Source organism: Mustelus asterias, chromosome 22 (genome assembly GCF_964213995.1).
Source record: "Mustelus asterias chromosome 22, sMusAst1.hap1.1, whole genome shotgun sequence".
Classification (NCBI taxonomy): Eukaryota; Metazoa; Chordata; class Chondrichthyes; order Carcharhiniformes; family Triakidae; genus Mustelus; species Mustelus asterias.
The window spans coordinates 63911409-63927669 of NC_135822.1; the positions used below are offsets into that span (position 1 = coordinate 63911409).

The 16261-nt window shown below is 42.5% G+C and overlaps 2 protein-coding genes across 8 annotated transcripts in view; one reads left to right on the forward strand and one right to left on the reverse strand.

Moving 5' to 3' along the window:
• Positions 1 to 10243, reverse strand: part of LOC144510118 (putative aminopeptidase W07G4.4) — a 51582-nt gene extending 41339 nt beyond the window's left edge. Inside the window, exons 1-2 of the mRNA XM_078239405.1 lie at positions 10063 to 10243; positions 2605 to 2646 (exon numbers count right to left, since the gene is read on the reverse strand). Of these exons, the coding sequence (XP_078095531.1) occupies positions 2605 to 2646; positions 10063 to 10082 (62 nt within the window). The 5' untranslated portion in view covers positions 10083 to 10243. The remainder of the gene's footprint in view (positions 1 to 2604; positions 2647 to 10062) is intronic.
• An 89-nt stretch (positions 10244 to 10332) lies between these two features.
• The window catches only part of fahd2a (fumarylacetoacetate hydrolase domain containing 2A), a 39952-nt gene continuing 34023 nt past the window's right edge, over positions 10333 to 16261 (forward strand). For 2 of the 7 annotated variants that reach the window (XM_078239415.1, XM_078239414.1), the window contains exon 1: positions 10333 to 10395. Coding sequence is in view for 2 of the 7 variants with exons in the window: in XM_078239409.1 (XP_078095535.1) it covers positions 10371 to 10395 (25 nt within the window). In the remaining 5 variants the exon portion in view is untranslated. The remainder of the gene's footprint in view (positions 10396 to 16261) is intronic. The other 5 variants (XM_078239412.1, XM_078239409.1, XR_013500568.1 and 2 more) reach the window with 4 other exon arrangements.

Below are 16261 nucleotides of genomic sequence, written 5' to 3' on the forward strand. Positions count from 1 at the left end.
GGTGTCATCTGTGAACTTTGACACACTATGCTTGGTCCCCAACCCCAAATCATCTATGCAAGTTGAAAACAATTGCGGTCCCAACACTGATCCCTGAGGCACACCACTTGTCACTGATAGCCAAGAAGAAAATCACCCATTTGCCCCCACCGTTCACTTTCTGTTAGTTAACTGACCCTATATCCATGCTAATACATTACCCATAACGCCGTGCACCTTATGCAGCAGCCTTTTGTATGACACCTTGTCGAATGCCTTCTGGAAATCAAAATACACCACATCCACTGGCTCCCCATTGTCCGCCGCACTCGCAATGTCCTCAAAGAATTCCAGTAAATTGGTTAAACATGAAATGCCTTTCATGAACCCATGTTGCGACTTCCCAATGGGACAAGTTCTATCCAGATGCCTCACTATTTCTGCCTTGATGATAGGTTAAAGCATTTTCCCCACTACAGAAGTTAAGCTAACCAACCTATAGTTACCCGCTTTTTGTCCACTTCCTTTTGTAAACAGTAACGTCACATTTGCTGTTTTCCAATTTGGCAGAACCACCCAGAGTCCAGTGAATTTTGGTAAATTACCACTAGTGCATTTGCTATTTCCACCGCCATAATACCTTGGGATGCATTCCATCAGGGCTAGGAGACCTGTCTACCTTTAGCCCCATTAGCTTGCCCAACACAACTTCTTTCGTGATAATGATCGCTTCTAGGTCTTCACCTGCCATAGCTTCCTAGTCATCGATATTTGGCATGTTGTTATTTGTGTCTTCCACTGTGAAGACCAACACAAAATAACTGTTCAATGCCTCGACCATTTCCTCATTTCCCATTATTAAATCTCCCTTCTCAGCATCTAAAGGACCAATGTTTACCTTTGCCATTCTTTTTCATTTTATATTTGTAGAACCTTTTGATATGTTTTTATATTCTGAGCTAGTTTACTCTCACAATCCTACTTTTTATAGCTTTTTCATGGCTTTCTGTTGACCTTTAAAGATTTCACAATCCTCTAGTTTCCCGCTAATCTTTGCCACTTTGTCTGCATTTTCTTTCCATTTGATACCCTCCTATATTTTCTTAGATATCCATGGCTGATTATTTCTTTTTCTACAGTTCTTATCACTGGTATATACTTTTGCTGTGAAAAAAAAAATAGCTTGGAAAGTCCTCCCCTGATCCTCAATTGTCCCACCATAAAGTTTTTGCTCCCAGTCTACCTTAGCCAACTGCTCCCTCATCCCATCTCCTTTGTTTAAGCACAAGACACAGATTGGATTTACCTTCTCACGCTTCATCTGTATTTTAAATTCAACCATTCTGTGATCACTCCTTCTGAGAGGATCCCCAACTGTGAGATCATTAATTATTCCTGTCTCATTACACAGGACCAGATCTAGGATAGCTTGCTCCCTCCTAGGTTCCAATACATTTTAAACATACTGTTCAAGGAAACTATCACAGATACATTCTATGAAATCCTCCTCAAGGCTGCCTTGACCAAACAACATGTAGATTAAAATCCCCCATGATAATTACCATGCCATTTTTACATGCATCAGTTATTTCTTGCCCCACTGTGATGTGATTATTTGGCGGTCTATGGACTATGCATATCAGTGACTTTTTCCGCCCAGACGGATTCAACCTTTTTCTCCACAGAACCTTTATCATCTCTCACTACTGCCCTGATGTCATCCTTGGATATCAGAGCTACACCACCTCCCTGTCTGTCTGTCCTTCCAAATAGTCTGATACCCCTGGATATTTAACTTCCAGTCATGACCACCCTGCCCGCATGTCTCTGTAATGGCCACTAAATCATACTCATTTGCGATGATTTGTGCTATCAACTCTTACCTTGTTTCAAATGCTACAAGCATTTAGATAAAGTGTGCTTGTGCTAGTTTTTACACTTTCTTTTCGAATACTGATACCTTCATTAATAACATCTCCTGAGTTCTCCTTCCTTTTGAAACCTCCTCCCACGTGCTAATCTGCTGCTTTGCTTCCCATTAACCATTATACTTCCTGTACTTTTACCCTTCCCTTCCTCCCCCCACTTGCTAGCTTAAAGTCCTTGTCACCACCCTATTTATCCTTTCCACTACTGGTCCCAGATCGGTTCAGGTGAAGACCATCCCAACCTCCCTACAGCCCTTTTCCTCATTCACACAGATAGCAAGTACCTCATACTTGCTGGATCAGGTCAAGAGAGGCTCCTCTGTTCTTGAATTCAGGATCCCTCTGCTGCCTTATTTGCAGTCACACCCTGTTGTCCCTGACCACGGGTGTGACTGCCGCCCAAAACTAAGTGTCCAGGTAACTCTCCCCCTCCTAGATGTGCCACAGTGTCTCAAGCTCAGACTCCAGCTCATCAATTCTGAGCCGAAGTTCTTCAAGAAACCAACACTTGCTGCAGGTGTGGTCACTGCAACTCTCAATGGGATCTGCCAGCTCCCACATCAAACAGCTACTGCACGTCAGAGTGCTATTAACTTGAATTTGGTGCTTTCGTCCATAATTAATGAAATAATAAATTCCAAAAAGAAATGTTAAGTACAATTCAGACAAGAGACAACATCAATCATATTATACTCACTCTTCGGCTTGTAACTGAGTTGTGAAGAATAAGTTAGGAACTCTGCAAAATAAAAAAGTTATTTTTCATTAGAGTAGCTTCTGGAATTACCCAAAATCATTTGACCAACAAAAACAAACTTGAAGTGTCAACTTTCTGCATTCAGGAAGTGATTACTTGCAGCAACTTTTTACAAACTAACATGGAGGGAGTGATTCTGGAGACAGAATTTTCATTTAAACTCAAAAATACTCAGGACAAAAATTATAGATTTACTTCCTCTTCCAACTTGGTTGTGTCTGCAGCGAGTATTGGGAGCAAGTCACGACTGGAGTGAAATGCAGATGGTTATATGTTTGTCATACGTTATGATAAGACTATGATTTTGAATTAAGACAATTTGAGTTCAAGTGTGTGGATATTTATATGGTCCGCTCTCCATTCTCGCCCACATTTGCTCACGATCCACAGTGCACCACCACAATTGCATGCAAACCGGCTTTTTAAAAAAACGGACCCAGAGATTTCCTGTGTCGCCAAATGGGCCACCTAAGATGGCAGTTTGCAAGAGCATGCTGGGATAATTGGACAAGCACTGAAACGGACAGGCTGCAGCCTCAAAAGAAATTGGACAGAGATAAAACAGGCTGCAGCTCAGATGACCAAATACACAGGAAATAGGCCATCTCAAGGACAAAGGATATTTTCTGGTCAAACTGGGTTGTTTACTAGATGTAAAGATGCCGGCGTTGGACTCAACACAGGGGCGCCTTAATCCCTTATTTGGGAGAGAGGTATGTGACCTACGTGCCTCCAGCACCAACAGGCATGGCCATTGGGTGCACACCCAGAGATCGGTATGGCAGCAGCACCTGATTGGACTCTTATCAACCAAGGTGATCAAGCCCTGATCGATTGATTGGCAATGACCAAAAAGGGCGCAAACCAAAGACATATAAAAGGTGCTGCACAACAGAAGAATCTCTCTCCCCACCCAACGAACGAACCACAACAACGGTGACCATCACCAGCGACGACCAGCACGAAGGAAGACCAGAGGCAGAGTATCAGACCAGACTACGCAGAGGAGTACGGACACCAACACACGATAAAGGCCACTTTCTGTCTGGGTACTTACCAGTCACGCAAAAGTTAAGTCAAGGTCCAGTATTGGACTTGAACTTTAGTACTCTGAAAAGGTAACTTAGTATTGATTGGGTGGGTGATTAATAATTGTGTGAGAATAAATATTATTGTACTAACAAGAAATCTACTCGCTGTTCTTTGTCCACCGTCTAAGCGTTAAAACAGACTGTGCAGTGGGCACAACACCTGCGGCTGCTTCCAAATTTGGACAGCTTTGTGGGTCTTATTATTATTGTGAGAAGCTCACCAGAAAGCTAATTCTGCCCAAGGTCAACTGTTGTGCACCAAACATCAAGACATTACTCTTCCTTACCCCTGCAATTTTACAGCCAATTGGATGCTATGTTTGTGTGTATGTATGTGTATGGGGAAGAGTTTGAACGTGGGTGGAAGGTATGTTGTGAGGTAGTTAGCTCCAGAATTGGATTGTTTGTAAAAAAAAATTTTTTAGCCACTTTCGTAACATAATTTGATTGCTCATTCTCTAATAATTGAAAGAGCAATCAGCTTCACTATTATAGTCCCTTTGCCCAACTAATACAAGTGCAATGAAAGAAAGACAGGACCCTATAGCATGCTTCAATGTCCGAAATCATTTTACAGCCAATTAAATCAAATTGCAGTCTCTGGAGCAGCAACGCCGGAGCAGGAATAAGTCATTTTGCCTGTCGGGCTAGCTCAGGTATACAATACGATCATGGCTCGATCACTTAATGTCTCTTCCTCAACACTAACCCTGCATTTCACTGTATTTATAATTCTGTCAATCTCTGCTTTAAACATACTCAACGACTAAGCTTCCACAGTAGAGTATTCCATAGATTCACAATTTGAGTGAAAAATGATCTCTGCACTTCAGTCCTAAGTGGCTTCCCTCTTATTTTGAAATCGTACCCCGTTCTAGAATCCTCAAGCAGGGGAAACAATTTACCTGTACCTACCCTGTCTGTCCCTTCTGGCCAAACGGGCCATCTAAAATGGCGATTTGCAAAGCACTCTGGGACAATTGAGCAAGAACTAAAATGACAAGCTGCAGTTTAAAAGACAGAGACAAACAGGCTGCAACCCTGACGAGTGAATAAACAGGATATGGGTCATCTCCAGGATGAAAGAGACTTTATGGTCACACTGGGTTGTTTATCAGACATAAGGGCACCGTGACCCCTTATTTAGGAGGGAGGTATATGACCCATGTGCCTCCAGCACCGACAGACATGGCCGTTGGGGACACACCCAGAGATCGGTGTGGCAACACCTGATTGGACTCTTATCGATCAGAGTGATCAAGTCCTGATCGATTGATTGGCAATGGCCAAAAGGGGCGTGAAACCCAACGGGGTATAAAGGGTGCTGCGCAACCAGGAATCAATCTCTCTCTCTCGCTCTCTGACCCCACGAACGAGCTACAACAACAGTGAACATCGCCAGCGACGACCAGCACGAGGAGAGCCACCACACCCGAGAAGGAAGGAAGACCAAAGCCAGAGTTCCAGACCAGACCAAACCAAAGGACCAGACTATGCAGAGGATGACCGAGACCAACGCACAGATAAAGGCCAATATCTGCTTGGGTATTTGCCAGTCACGCAAAGTTAAGTTAAGGTCTTATATTGGACTTGAATTCTAGTATTTTCCTGTAAGATAACTTATCGTTGGTTGGGTGGGTGATTATTGATTGCGTGGGTTTAAATAAATATTGGTTGTACTAATAAGACATCTACTCGTAGTTATTTGTCCACCGTATAAGGGTTAAAACAGACTGTGCGGCAGATAAGAGGCAACATCCTTGACATATTTGCTTCACAACCCTCAAATAAAAGGCCCAATTTTCCCAACATATAATGCATGCTATGTTACTAAATTACAGTAAGTCATCTCACAACACCAGGTTAAAGTCCAACGGGTTTATTTGGAAGCACAAGGTTTCAGAGTGTTCCTCCTTCTTCAGGTGAGTGAAGAGTTGTGTTCACAACTCTTCACTCACCTGAAGGAGAAACACTCTGAAAGCTTGTGCTTCCAAATAAACCTGTTGGACTTTAACCTGGTGTGGTGAGACTTCTTACTGTGCTTAGCCCAGTCCAACGCCAGCATCTCCACATCATGTTACCAAATGGCAGAGCAGGCTTGAGGGGCTGAATAACATTATTCCTGCTGATAATACGCATGTTTGTATGTCATTCTGCAGTGGATATGGGGATGTAGACTCAACGGCCTTGGTCATCCATAATTATCTTGCAAACAGAGGGTGGAATCATGGCTGGAGTTGTATTACTGTTGCTAACGAATGTTTACTGTGAGCAATCTTTTTGGGTAAGAATGCCAAGACAGAAGTGTGTCATGGGTTTACAGTGAATCAGTAACCTATTCTGTACTGCACATGATTCTCAACAGTCTTTTCCATTGACTTCAATCTTGTTTATGACCCATTATCCAACTACCTTGGTGCTTTGTTTTTTTGAGGTATGCAAGTGTCAAAATAAAATGGTGCTGCATTGTAGGTATTGAAAATATCTTTGATGAGAAGCAGCAGTCTTTAGGCATGCGAATCAAGAAAATACAGACTTGCAAACCATTCAAATTGTGTTGCATAGAGACACCAGAGGTCTCCAACTCTTCTCACCAACACAGTGAAGATTCATATGTTTACTCATTCCACTTGGTTGCTCAGAAGCCATTGACCTTCTTAATTGATGAGAATTCAATTGCACCCCTTACTTCAAATGTCTTCAACATAATGGAATAAATCTTGTACAGCCGATCTGTATTCCAAGTATTGAAACCTGCCCCCAAATTTGAGTTCACTGTTACCGTATCCACACGATGCATGTGCAGAACATATTAATGAGGATTGTGATAGTCAACAAAATCAGTGTTAGCATCTGCCCAGTGTTTTCAAACCAAGTATTCTCCTGTGAAATTAACAACATTGCACAATGGTGTTCAAGTAAAATTTGGACTTCCTTAGATAAAGCGAAATCACCAAAAGGGTGCACACAAACTAACTGCAGTATAATATCACTGCCGTTCTTAATATTAAGGCCTATGTTGCACATATAATCAAATGTTATTTGCAACTAAATGCCAAGGGGTATCATTTTACTAGGACCTGTGATTGTTTGGTGAACCTTGAAAGGGGAAAAATATCATGCATGACTGAAGAGGAGGAGAAATGAGGGGCCCAGAAACAGGAAAAGCACCATGATTTCTTCCCTTGGCCTGAACCTCAATCATTAACATACTTCACAAATGATTTATTTTGAAATGTAGCCACTGAAAATGGATAAATGCAGCCAATTTGAGCAAAAAAAAACATTTGTACACCCGTCCACCTTCGTGACAATTTAAATGTTATCGCAGGAGCGACAGAGGGAGAGTGCAGAATAGAAACAGTGAACCAACCAAAAGCAATAATTGATGGGCCAAATTAAATAGCATTCACGCCCTCTAATCTACAACTTCTAGAGATAGCATTAGTTTACTTTGTCTGTAAACAAGCACTGTCTTTGAACAAGATAGCATAATCATATGTGCAGTGGGCAATCTAACCTCGAATGAAGTAAATTACTATTAAGGTAAATAAATAGCTGCACATCAAGGCTACAATCCTGAAATTATTCAAGATTTTAAACTAAACTTGCAAAGTCATTTGTGAAGAGACTAGCATCTAAACTGATCGCCAAGAAAGATGACACTTTATTTTACTCCACAAAAAACTTGCAGAAATAAAGGTAACCAACCATGTTGCATCAGGCACCATCTCAGAGTAGCTATGTCACACCCGCCACTTGGTTAACTGTTGTGCAGAGTAATGAGGCCATTACAGTATCAACATTATATAATTAGTCCTTGAAGAACTGTATTCCTGAAAGCCGAACTTGCTTCAACATTTCTTAAAGTTTCAGTAACTAATAGGGGAGAAAAAAAAGCAGTCACTGCTGCAAAAAATACAACACAAGTGGCATCCCAGAAAGCCAACTGACAAACATGAGGCAAATCGGAAAATCACAGGACGATCCCATAAAATACAGATGGCGGTGGTCATCCTGCACTTTACTGAGCAGCTTGCAAATTTTCTAACACCTTAGTGTAATATGTTGCATTCTTCCACAGCAACGTTTTGACAGAATTACTTGTTCTCAAGTCCAAGCCATTAATAAAAATCACTTGGGAGAGGCAAACCGACATTTCAGCACGTGCTTTCCTCCAAATTAAAGTAGAAAGATTGTGCTGCAGTTTATCGCAGGATAAGTCCAAGAGGACAAGGCCACAAAAAGTAAACCTCAAGTTCTTGCTTCCAAAGGTTGCTTTCAAATCTGAAAGCTTGTGGTCAGAGTTCTCTTGCACTGAGCTTGTAAAATGAAACCAGATTTCACTTCTGCAATCTCCTCTCCTTCCATGCCCCCACCTTCAAAGACTTGACTACTGCAAAAGACATCACAATACCACCAAAAACTCCAAATTATTTGATGTGGGGAGGCCATGGCCTGGTTGTATTATCACTAGACTATCAATCCAGAAACTCAGCTAATGTTCTGGAGACTAAGGTTCGAATCCCACCACGGCGGATGGTGGCATTGTAATTCAATAAAATTGAATTAAAAATCTACAGATGAAACCATTGTTGGAAAAAGCCATCTGGTTCACTAATGTCCCTTAGGAAAGGTCATCTGCCATCTTCACCTGGTCTGGCCTATATGGGACTCCAGAGCAACAGCAATGAAGTTGAATCTCAACTACCCTCGGGCAACTAGGGATGGGCAATAAATGTTGGCCAGTCAGCGACGTCCATGTCCCGTGAATGAATATATTAACAAGGCACTTTTGATTCAAAAATGAAAGTAAAATGCAAAAGTTGGAAACACAGCACCTGTAGAGAAACAGACAAATTAACTTAAGTTTGCATTTTCTCTTCAATTCCACACAAGGGAAAATGTTCCTGCTTGTCCCTCAAGATAGTACAAAATAACCCGCAGACACAGGCATTTTTGTCGGCATTTTGGGTTGCGTGGAGATATGTTCATGCCATTATATGAGAGACCCCCATTCCCCATTCTCAAGTGCATCTATGCCATCCACTTCAATGACTCATGTCAACAAGTTCCATGTTCACACCACCAAGTACTGTCTGAATTTCCAATTGGGTTTCTTAGTGACTCCCTTACATTGATGGCGCCCAATTCTGAACTCCCCCCACAAGTGGAAAATAATGTCTCTTCATAATCCTAATGATTATTTATCAGGTCACTTCTCAGTTTCTCTTTTCCAGAAAAAAAAGCCTTAGCATCTTTCCTGATAACCTCCTGCATGAAGTTGGATTAGGGGCAATTGGATAAAATAGCAAAGAAAAAACAAACATTTTCTGCCTGTTGGCATTTTCATTCCTGAGAATGGGGCTATCACAAAGCTTGGTTTAACACATAAGTGGGCAGATCCCCTGGTGTTTGCCTCATCATGATTTCACTATAAATTGACAGATCGGGTCGCAGCCCACCATCTGTCCATGCTGGCTCTCAAACAAATTCTCAAGCAATGCATTCTAAATCCTAACGACTTGCTGTGCAAAAATGCTCTGCAGATCACCATTGCATCTGGCTGTCAAACCATCCCCAATGTGAACAATTTCTTCCTAACTGCCCTGTACAGACCCCCTCACATTTTGAACCTTTCACAACCTCAAACTTTACAATTAATGAAGCACTTTTGAAACAGAGTCACTGTTGTGTAATGTAGACAAACAGCAATGCATCAAGAACCAAACAATCTGCCTTTTCTGTGCTGCTGATGTTCAGGGTAAAAAAAAGTTGAAAGAGAATGCCGACAACCCAAAAGAAACTCGTATCAGGTGTGCACTTCAGTACCAGCAGAACCCAAATTCAGTGTTTCCGCTGCACCCACTTCCAGAATCTTCACCCCCACTTCCAACAATGAAAGAATAATAAACAGGGCAAGTAAGAAGTCTCACAACACCAGGTTGAAGTCCAACAGGTTTATTTGGTAGTACAAGCTTTCAGAGTGCTGTCCCTTCATCAGGTGAGTGAAGGGGCAGCACTCCAAAAGCTGGTGATTCCAAAAAAAACCTGTTGGACTTCAACCTGGTGTGATGAGACTTCTTACTTGCCCTGTTTATTATTCTTTCATTGTTGGAAGTGGGGGTGAAGATTCTGGAAGTGGGTCCAACGCCGGCATCTCCACATCATAAACAGGGTAACACATTAATAAACAGAAAACGCATAACGTAAAAATAAATGAAACTTTAACCAAAGCATAAAGAGCAGCGCTCTAATCTAAGCCCAGGCTTGCTGCTGCACAGCCGGTGAAGGTATTCGCGCTCACCCCAACTGAAAGCTCGCCATCGTCGCACAGCTCCAACCACTTCAAACTCAACCGTCAACTGGGTAAGGCCACTCGCGCTCCGGCCTAATTGGCTCCCACGGCAGCACCACCTTGGCCTATCCGATTCGTCCCCCTCCCGAATCCAGGCCGTCCTTCCCATTATCCCGCCTCTGCTTCCGTCTGACTGGCTGACCTCCCCCCCCCCGCCTCCAGCACCTCCTGAGTGGCAGCGCCGGACCTTCCCGTGACTGTCACGATGTCCTTCCCCTTGCTGTCAATCAGAGGCTTGGCCACACACACGCACCCTGATGAGTTCGCGAGATCAGCACACAGGTAAACTGTGGGCCCAGTACTGAGGGTGGAAATGACAGGCGATAAAGATTCTGGGCGCTGAGCGACATTTTAGCGATAGGTTTTTGTCACTTCCCGGGATTTGTGTGGAATACGGTTATCAAGTTGGTTTATTTTCTGACTTTTGCCCTCCGAGGCTTTTGGAAAGCAATTCTCATGGAAAGAGATAGCTGCATTTTGCATAAAGCAGCAACGACTTCATATAACCTAGTTTAAATAATTGCAAGAGTGGTGTTAAACTGCATTTGGTTAAGATCAAGTATAGTTTTGGCATCCTGCACTTGGTTGCACTGAAGCTCAAGTTGAAGCAATTTTTTTAAAGTGGCATCTAGGCCTTTTGGCTAAGATGCAGATGAGATCAAGCTTTGGAGAATGGAGCAGGCATTGCACTATCAGCTTGGATCATGTAGATCAGGCCCCACCTCTTGTCTGCCTATCCACATATTGTGTCAGGAAACCCTCCTGCACACACGGTACAAAAACTGCCCCATCCGAACTATTCGACCTATAAAGGTTCCAATCAATATTTGGAAAGTTAAAGTCACCCATGACAACTACCCTGTGACCTCCACACCTATCCATAATCTGCTTTGCAATTTCTTCCTCCACATCTCTATTACTATTTGGGGGCCTATAGACAACTCCTAACAACGTGACCACTCCTTTCCTATTTCTAACTTCAGCCCATATTACCTCAGTAGGCAGATCCCCCTCGAACTGCCTTTCTGCAGCAGTTAAACTATCCTTGATTAACAATGCAACTCCACCACTCTTTTACCACCTTCCCTACTCTTACTGAAACATCGATACCCCGTATAGTTGTGATTTATCAAAATTCACTGGACTCTGGGGAGGTGCCAGCTGATTGGAAAACAGCTAATGTAACGTGCCACTGTTTAAAAAAGGAGGTAGACAAAAGGCAGGTAACTACAGGCCGGTTAGCTTAACATCTGTAGTTGGGGAAATGCTGGAATCTATCATTAAGGAAGAAATAGCAGGACACCTGGAAAAGCATGGTTCAATCAAGCGGAGGCAGCATGGATTCATGAAGGGAAAGTCATGTTTGACTAATTTACTGGCATTTTTTGAGGATATAACGAGTGCGGTTGACAGAGGGGAACCGGTGGATGTAGTGTATTTAGATTTCCAGAAGGCATTCGATAAGGTGCCTCACAAAAGGTTGCTGCATAAGATAAAGGTACATGGAGTTGGGAGTAAAGTGTTAGCGTGAATTGAGGATTGGCTATCTAACAGAAAGCAGAGAGTCGGAATAAATGGGTGCTTTTCCAGTTGGCAATCAGTGACTAGTGGCGTGCCGCAGGGATCGGTGCTGGGGCCTCAACTATTTACCATATACATAGACGATCTGGAGGAGGGGACCGAGTGTAGGGTAACAAAGTTTGCGGATGACACAAAGATGAGTGAGAAAGCAAATTGTGTGGAGGACACATAGTCTGCAGAGAGATTTGGATAGGCTAAGTGAGTGGGCAAGGATCTGGCAGATGGAGTATAACGTTGGTAAGTGTGAGGTTATCCACTTTGGAAGGAATAATAGTAAAATGGACTATTATTTAAATGGTGAAAAATTACAACATGCTACTGTGCAGAGGGACCTGGGGGTCCTTATGCATGAATCACAAAAACTCAGTTTGCAGGTGCAGCAGGTAATCAAGAAGGCAAATGGAATGTTGGCCTTTATTGCGAGAGGGATGGAGTATAAAAGCAGGGAGGTCATGCTGCAACTGTACAGGGTACTGGTGAGGCCGCACCTAGAGTACTGTGTACAATTGTGTTCCCCTTATTTAAGAAAGGATATATTAGCTTTGGAGGGGGTACAGAAAAGGTTCACCAGGTTGATTCCAGAGATGAGGGGGTTAGCTTATGAGGGGAGATTGAGTGGACTGGACCTGTACTCATTGGAGTTTAGAAGGTTGAGAGATCTTCTAGAGACATATAAGATAATGAAGGGGCTAGACAGGGGAGAAGCAGTGAGGTTATTTCCACTTACAATGGAAACAAGAACTAGGGGGCATAGCCTCAAAATACGGGGGAGTCAATTTAGAACAGAGTTGAGGAGGAACTACTTCTCCCAAAGGGTAGTGAATCTTTGGAATTCTCTGCCCAATGAAGCAGTAGAGGCTACCTCGTTAAATGTGTTTAAGTCACAGATAGATAGATTTTTAACCATTAAGGGAATTAAGGGTTATGGGGAGCGGGCGGGTAAGTGGAACTGAACCCACTATCAGATCAGCCATGATCTTATTGAATGGCGGAGCAGGCTTGAGGGGCTGGATGGCCTACTCCTGCTCCTATTTCTTATGTTCACTGGATGCTGGCTAATTTCAATGAATTGAAGAGAAATCTGACCACGTTAACTTCGGGAGTGCACTCAGCAGGTCCAGAAGCTGCCATGTTCAGCCCTGGAGCCGGAAGGCCAAACACTGCCTGAGAGGGCAGGAAGAAGGCAGGCACCGGGACAAGTGATGGTGGAGACAAGCGTTTCCAATGAGCTCCCTGAAGGTTGACAGTTGCCTGAGGGAGCTGCAATATTGTTCCAATGACATTTGGACCCAAGAAACACAGCAAAGTCTCCCTATCATGCATGATCAAACAACTGTCAACAGAACATATAATACCTCAATGCTGAAATATTTTCTTTTCTTTTATTTCATCCTGGACATTTTAACCCACCCTGAATCTAGAATGGTGAAAAAATGTGACTGTCACCTGGCCGATTGGCCCGTGTGCCAAGCATAATAGCACATGGCTATGTAAAAATTGGGTCAACTGTATGCTTAAGGGGCTGAATTGTCCTTTCAGTTGTCAACGGGCAAGCTTCTGACTCCTGCTCGTGCCTGCCAACCGATGCATTGAGCGAAGGTGCCACATTGCACACTCAATGTCTTCTAGCACGATTTCAGGAGTTCGGGTCAGGCATGTACCCATTCAAAGAGTGACAGACAGAAATATAATAGATCCATGTGCAGCTTTAAAGTGCAGATGATTTGAGTCCTGTTTAGGTAACTTCTCCCAAGGGAAAATGGCAAGCAGTCAAAGGCACAGACCTCTCTGATGACAAAGCACTTAGAAAACGGCATGCTGCAGCAAAAGGGAACATATCTCACATCAGCTTCATAACAATAGGGTGAATCTAAAGTACAGAGCAGTGAAAAAAGGGAAATAAATAAATAGGATTAACGGGCTAGTAGCAGTATGGTTACAAAATTGGCTGAGGGATAAGAAAGTGAATTACATACCTTTTTTGTACAGAAGGAAAGTACATAATGCAGCTCCCCAATATTCAGTACTCAGAACACTGGTGTTTTGGATGTCCACAAATGACTAAGACTTGAAAGCACAGGGCACTGTTTCAGAACTTTCAGATGACGTAAAATTTGGAAGTGTAATGAAGTGAAAATAGTAATGGACTTCAAAAGGACATCTGTCCTCTCATTTCACCAGCCAGAGGCTTCAGCTTTAAAGCAGAAATACATGAGGAATCAAGTGGTCAGATAACACACGCTGAATTGTACAACTTTAAAAGGACTGCAAGAATAGAGACATTTGTCGAGTATTTGTGCAGAAATCTTTGAAAGTGCCAGGACAAGTTGATAAAGCAATTAATAAAGCATATGGGAACTTGGGCTTTATTACTAGAGCCATAGACTACAAGTCAGGAAGTTATGCCAAGCCTATATAGAATACGCTTTTGGCCCCAACGGATGTAATGTGCCAAATTCTAGGCATCACACTTTATGCTAGGTGTCAAGGCTTTACATAGAGTACGGAAGAGATTTGCTGGAATTATTCCAGAGATGAGGGCATTACAGTTACATGGATAGACTTGGCATTGTTCGCCGTGGAGCAGAGAAGGCCAAGAAAAGATTAGATATGGGTGTTTGGAAAACATTAAGATTTAATATTACAAAGTAAAGACAGCACTTTATTTTTTGAAATTTATATAGCTAATTTCTATAATTTTAAAAACTGGACAAAGACCATACAATGACTGAAGCCATATCTGGTTGTGACTTTCAAACAATAAGAGCTGTTGGGCAGTATCACAGCACCTTGTCTCTGAAGATGCATTATCAACCCCTGTGGCTGCAGAGATCAAATTTCAGGGAATTCTATGAAAGCAATCTGCATTTCATAAGCCACCTGAATCTACCAGTCTGCTTCAACAAAGGACCCTATAACCTCCTTGGAAATTCTTAATGGTTTGAACATTAACAATCTCAAGAATCCAGACAAAGGAATATACATCCCTTTTCAAAGCCAAGTTGGCGAGGTGGGAGTCATGTGACATGGAGAAATCTGTAATTTTGCCATGTGGAAATGCAAAACAGTCTGCCATCTTCCATTTGGTAAGTAGCAGCTCAGACCAAGGGCTTGGTCCAAGTGAATGCCCAACCCCCATTTCCCCTGTTTTTACTTGCACTTCTGATCTTCGATACCTTCGCCGACAAGACTAATTCATCTCTAAGTGCCTATCCCATTGTGGAAGTCACCTCCACTGTAAAAGTGAATTATTCAGCATCAGTCTTCGACCTCTGAAAGATTACACAATTGAACTCTGACTCACATGAAACAATAAATTCTTTGTTCTGTGGGTTTTGCCCTGTAAATCTTTCCCTATCCCCTCTCATTTCTTGCATGAGTGAAAAGGGAGGTTATGTCCTCTAATTGCGTGCACGCGAATAAACTAAAGTTGCCCTATCTTGAGTTAGCTGTGGCATTATTGAGAGAAAGTGGATCACATCAAAATTGAGGGCTTGGGAAATATTCCACTGCTTACAAAGGGGGAAATCAAAATCAAAACATATTTAAGTTTGCAGATGAGCGTTGAAAGCAGAAATCAGGGCTGTTCAAATTAAACCTCCTGTCCATAACATTGGATAAAAGTAAAAAAAATAAATGTTGCCAGTGGTTTAAGGATCAGTAAACACTGCAACAGATTTAAGGTGATTGGAAGTAGCTTGTATGAAGTGATACGAGAAAAACTTTTTAAAATCCGGGGAATTATTAGCATTTGGAATGCATTGCCTGAGAGGGTGGTGGAAACAGATTGAATCGTGTCCTTTAAAAGGGAGTTGGATAAGAAGGAAAAAAAAGGATATGGGGAAAGAACAAGGGAACGGAACCAATGAGATTCCTCTCTGAAAAAGCTGGAACAGGCCAGATGGGTCCAACAGCCTCCTTTTGTAGTATACTCGGTTTCAATTAAAACAACCTTTTTCTATTAGCAACATGTATTTATGTAGCAGAAAAATTCAAGGTATCCCAAGGAGATGCAAGACAAAAAATGAACACAAAGCCACTAATGGGGCTTGGAGGATATTGAGCTCAGTTGAAGTAGTTTGTTTTAAGGATGGTCTTAAAGGATGAAAGAAATGTCAAAAGCTCAGGGTTGAAGAAAGAAACTGGCTTAGGCAGCTGTCAATTGGGGGTTGGGGGGCGGGGGGGGAGGGGAGGGGAGAGAGTCAGGTGGAAATGGGTAGATGATACACAATGTGATGGTCCATGTGCTTTGAAAAACACAAATTTTATGTTAGGGCGATGGTCCTTTTTAAGAACGAGGTTTCTCTGGAAGAAGCTCTTTTGCAAAAAGCCAACAATGTGATCAAGCTGCCTGAGAGATGACCAATAGTCAACGAAAGGGTAAACAAGAAGCTGATTAGAGGGAAGCAAATTCCTGTGTGTGGTTCGGTTTCCAAGCAGCTTAGCTGTTGGAACAAGCTGGCTGCAGAGAAAATCTGAACAAATCAGTTGGAATCTGACTGCTGATGGTAAAAGTTTAAAACACTTGGTAACTGAAGGACTCTACCAACAGTGGTCTTGATCTTCC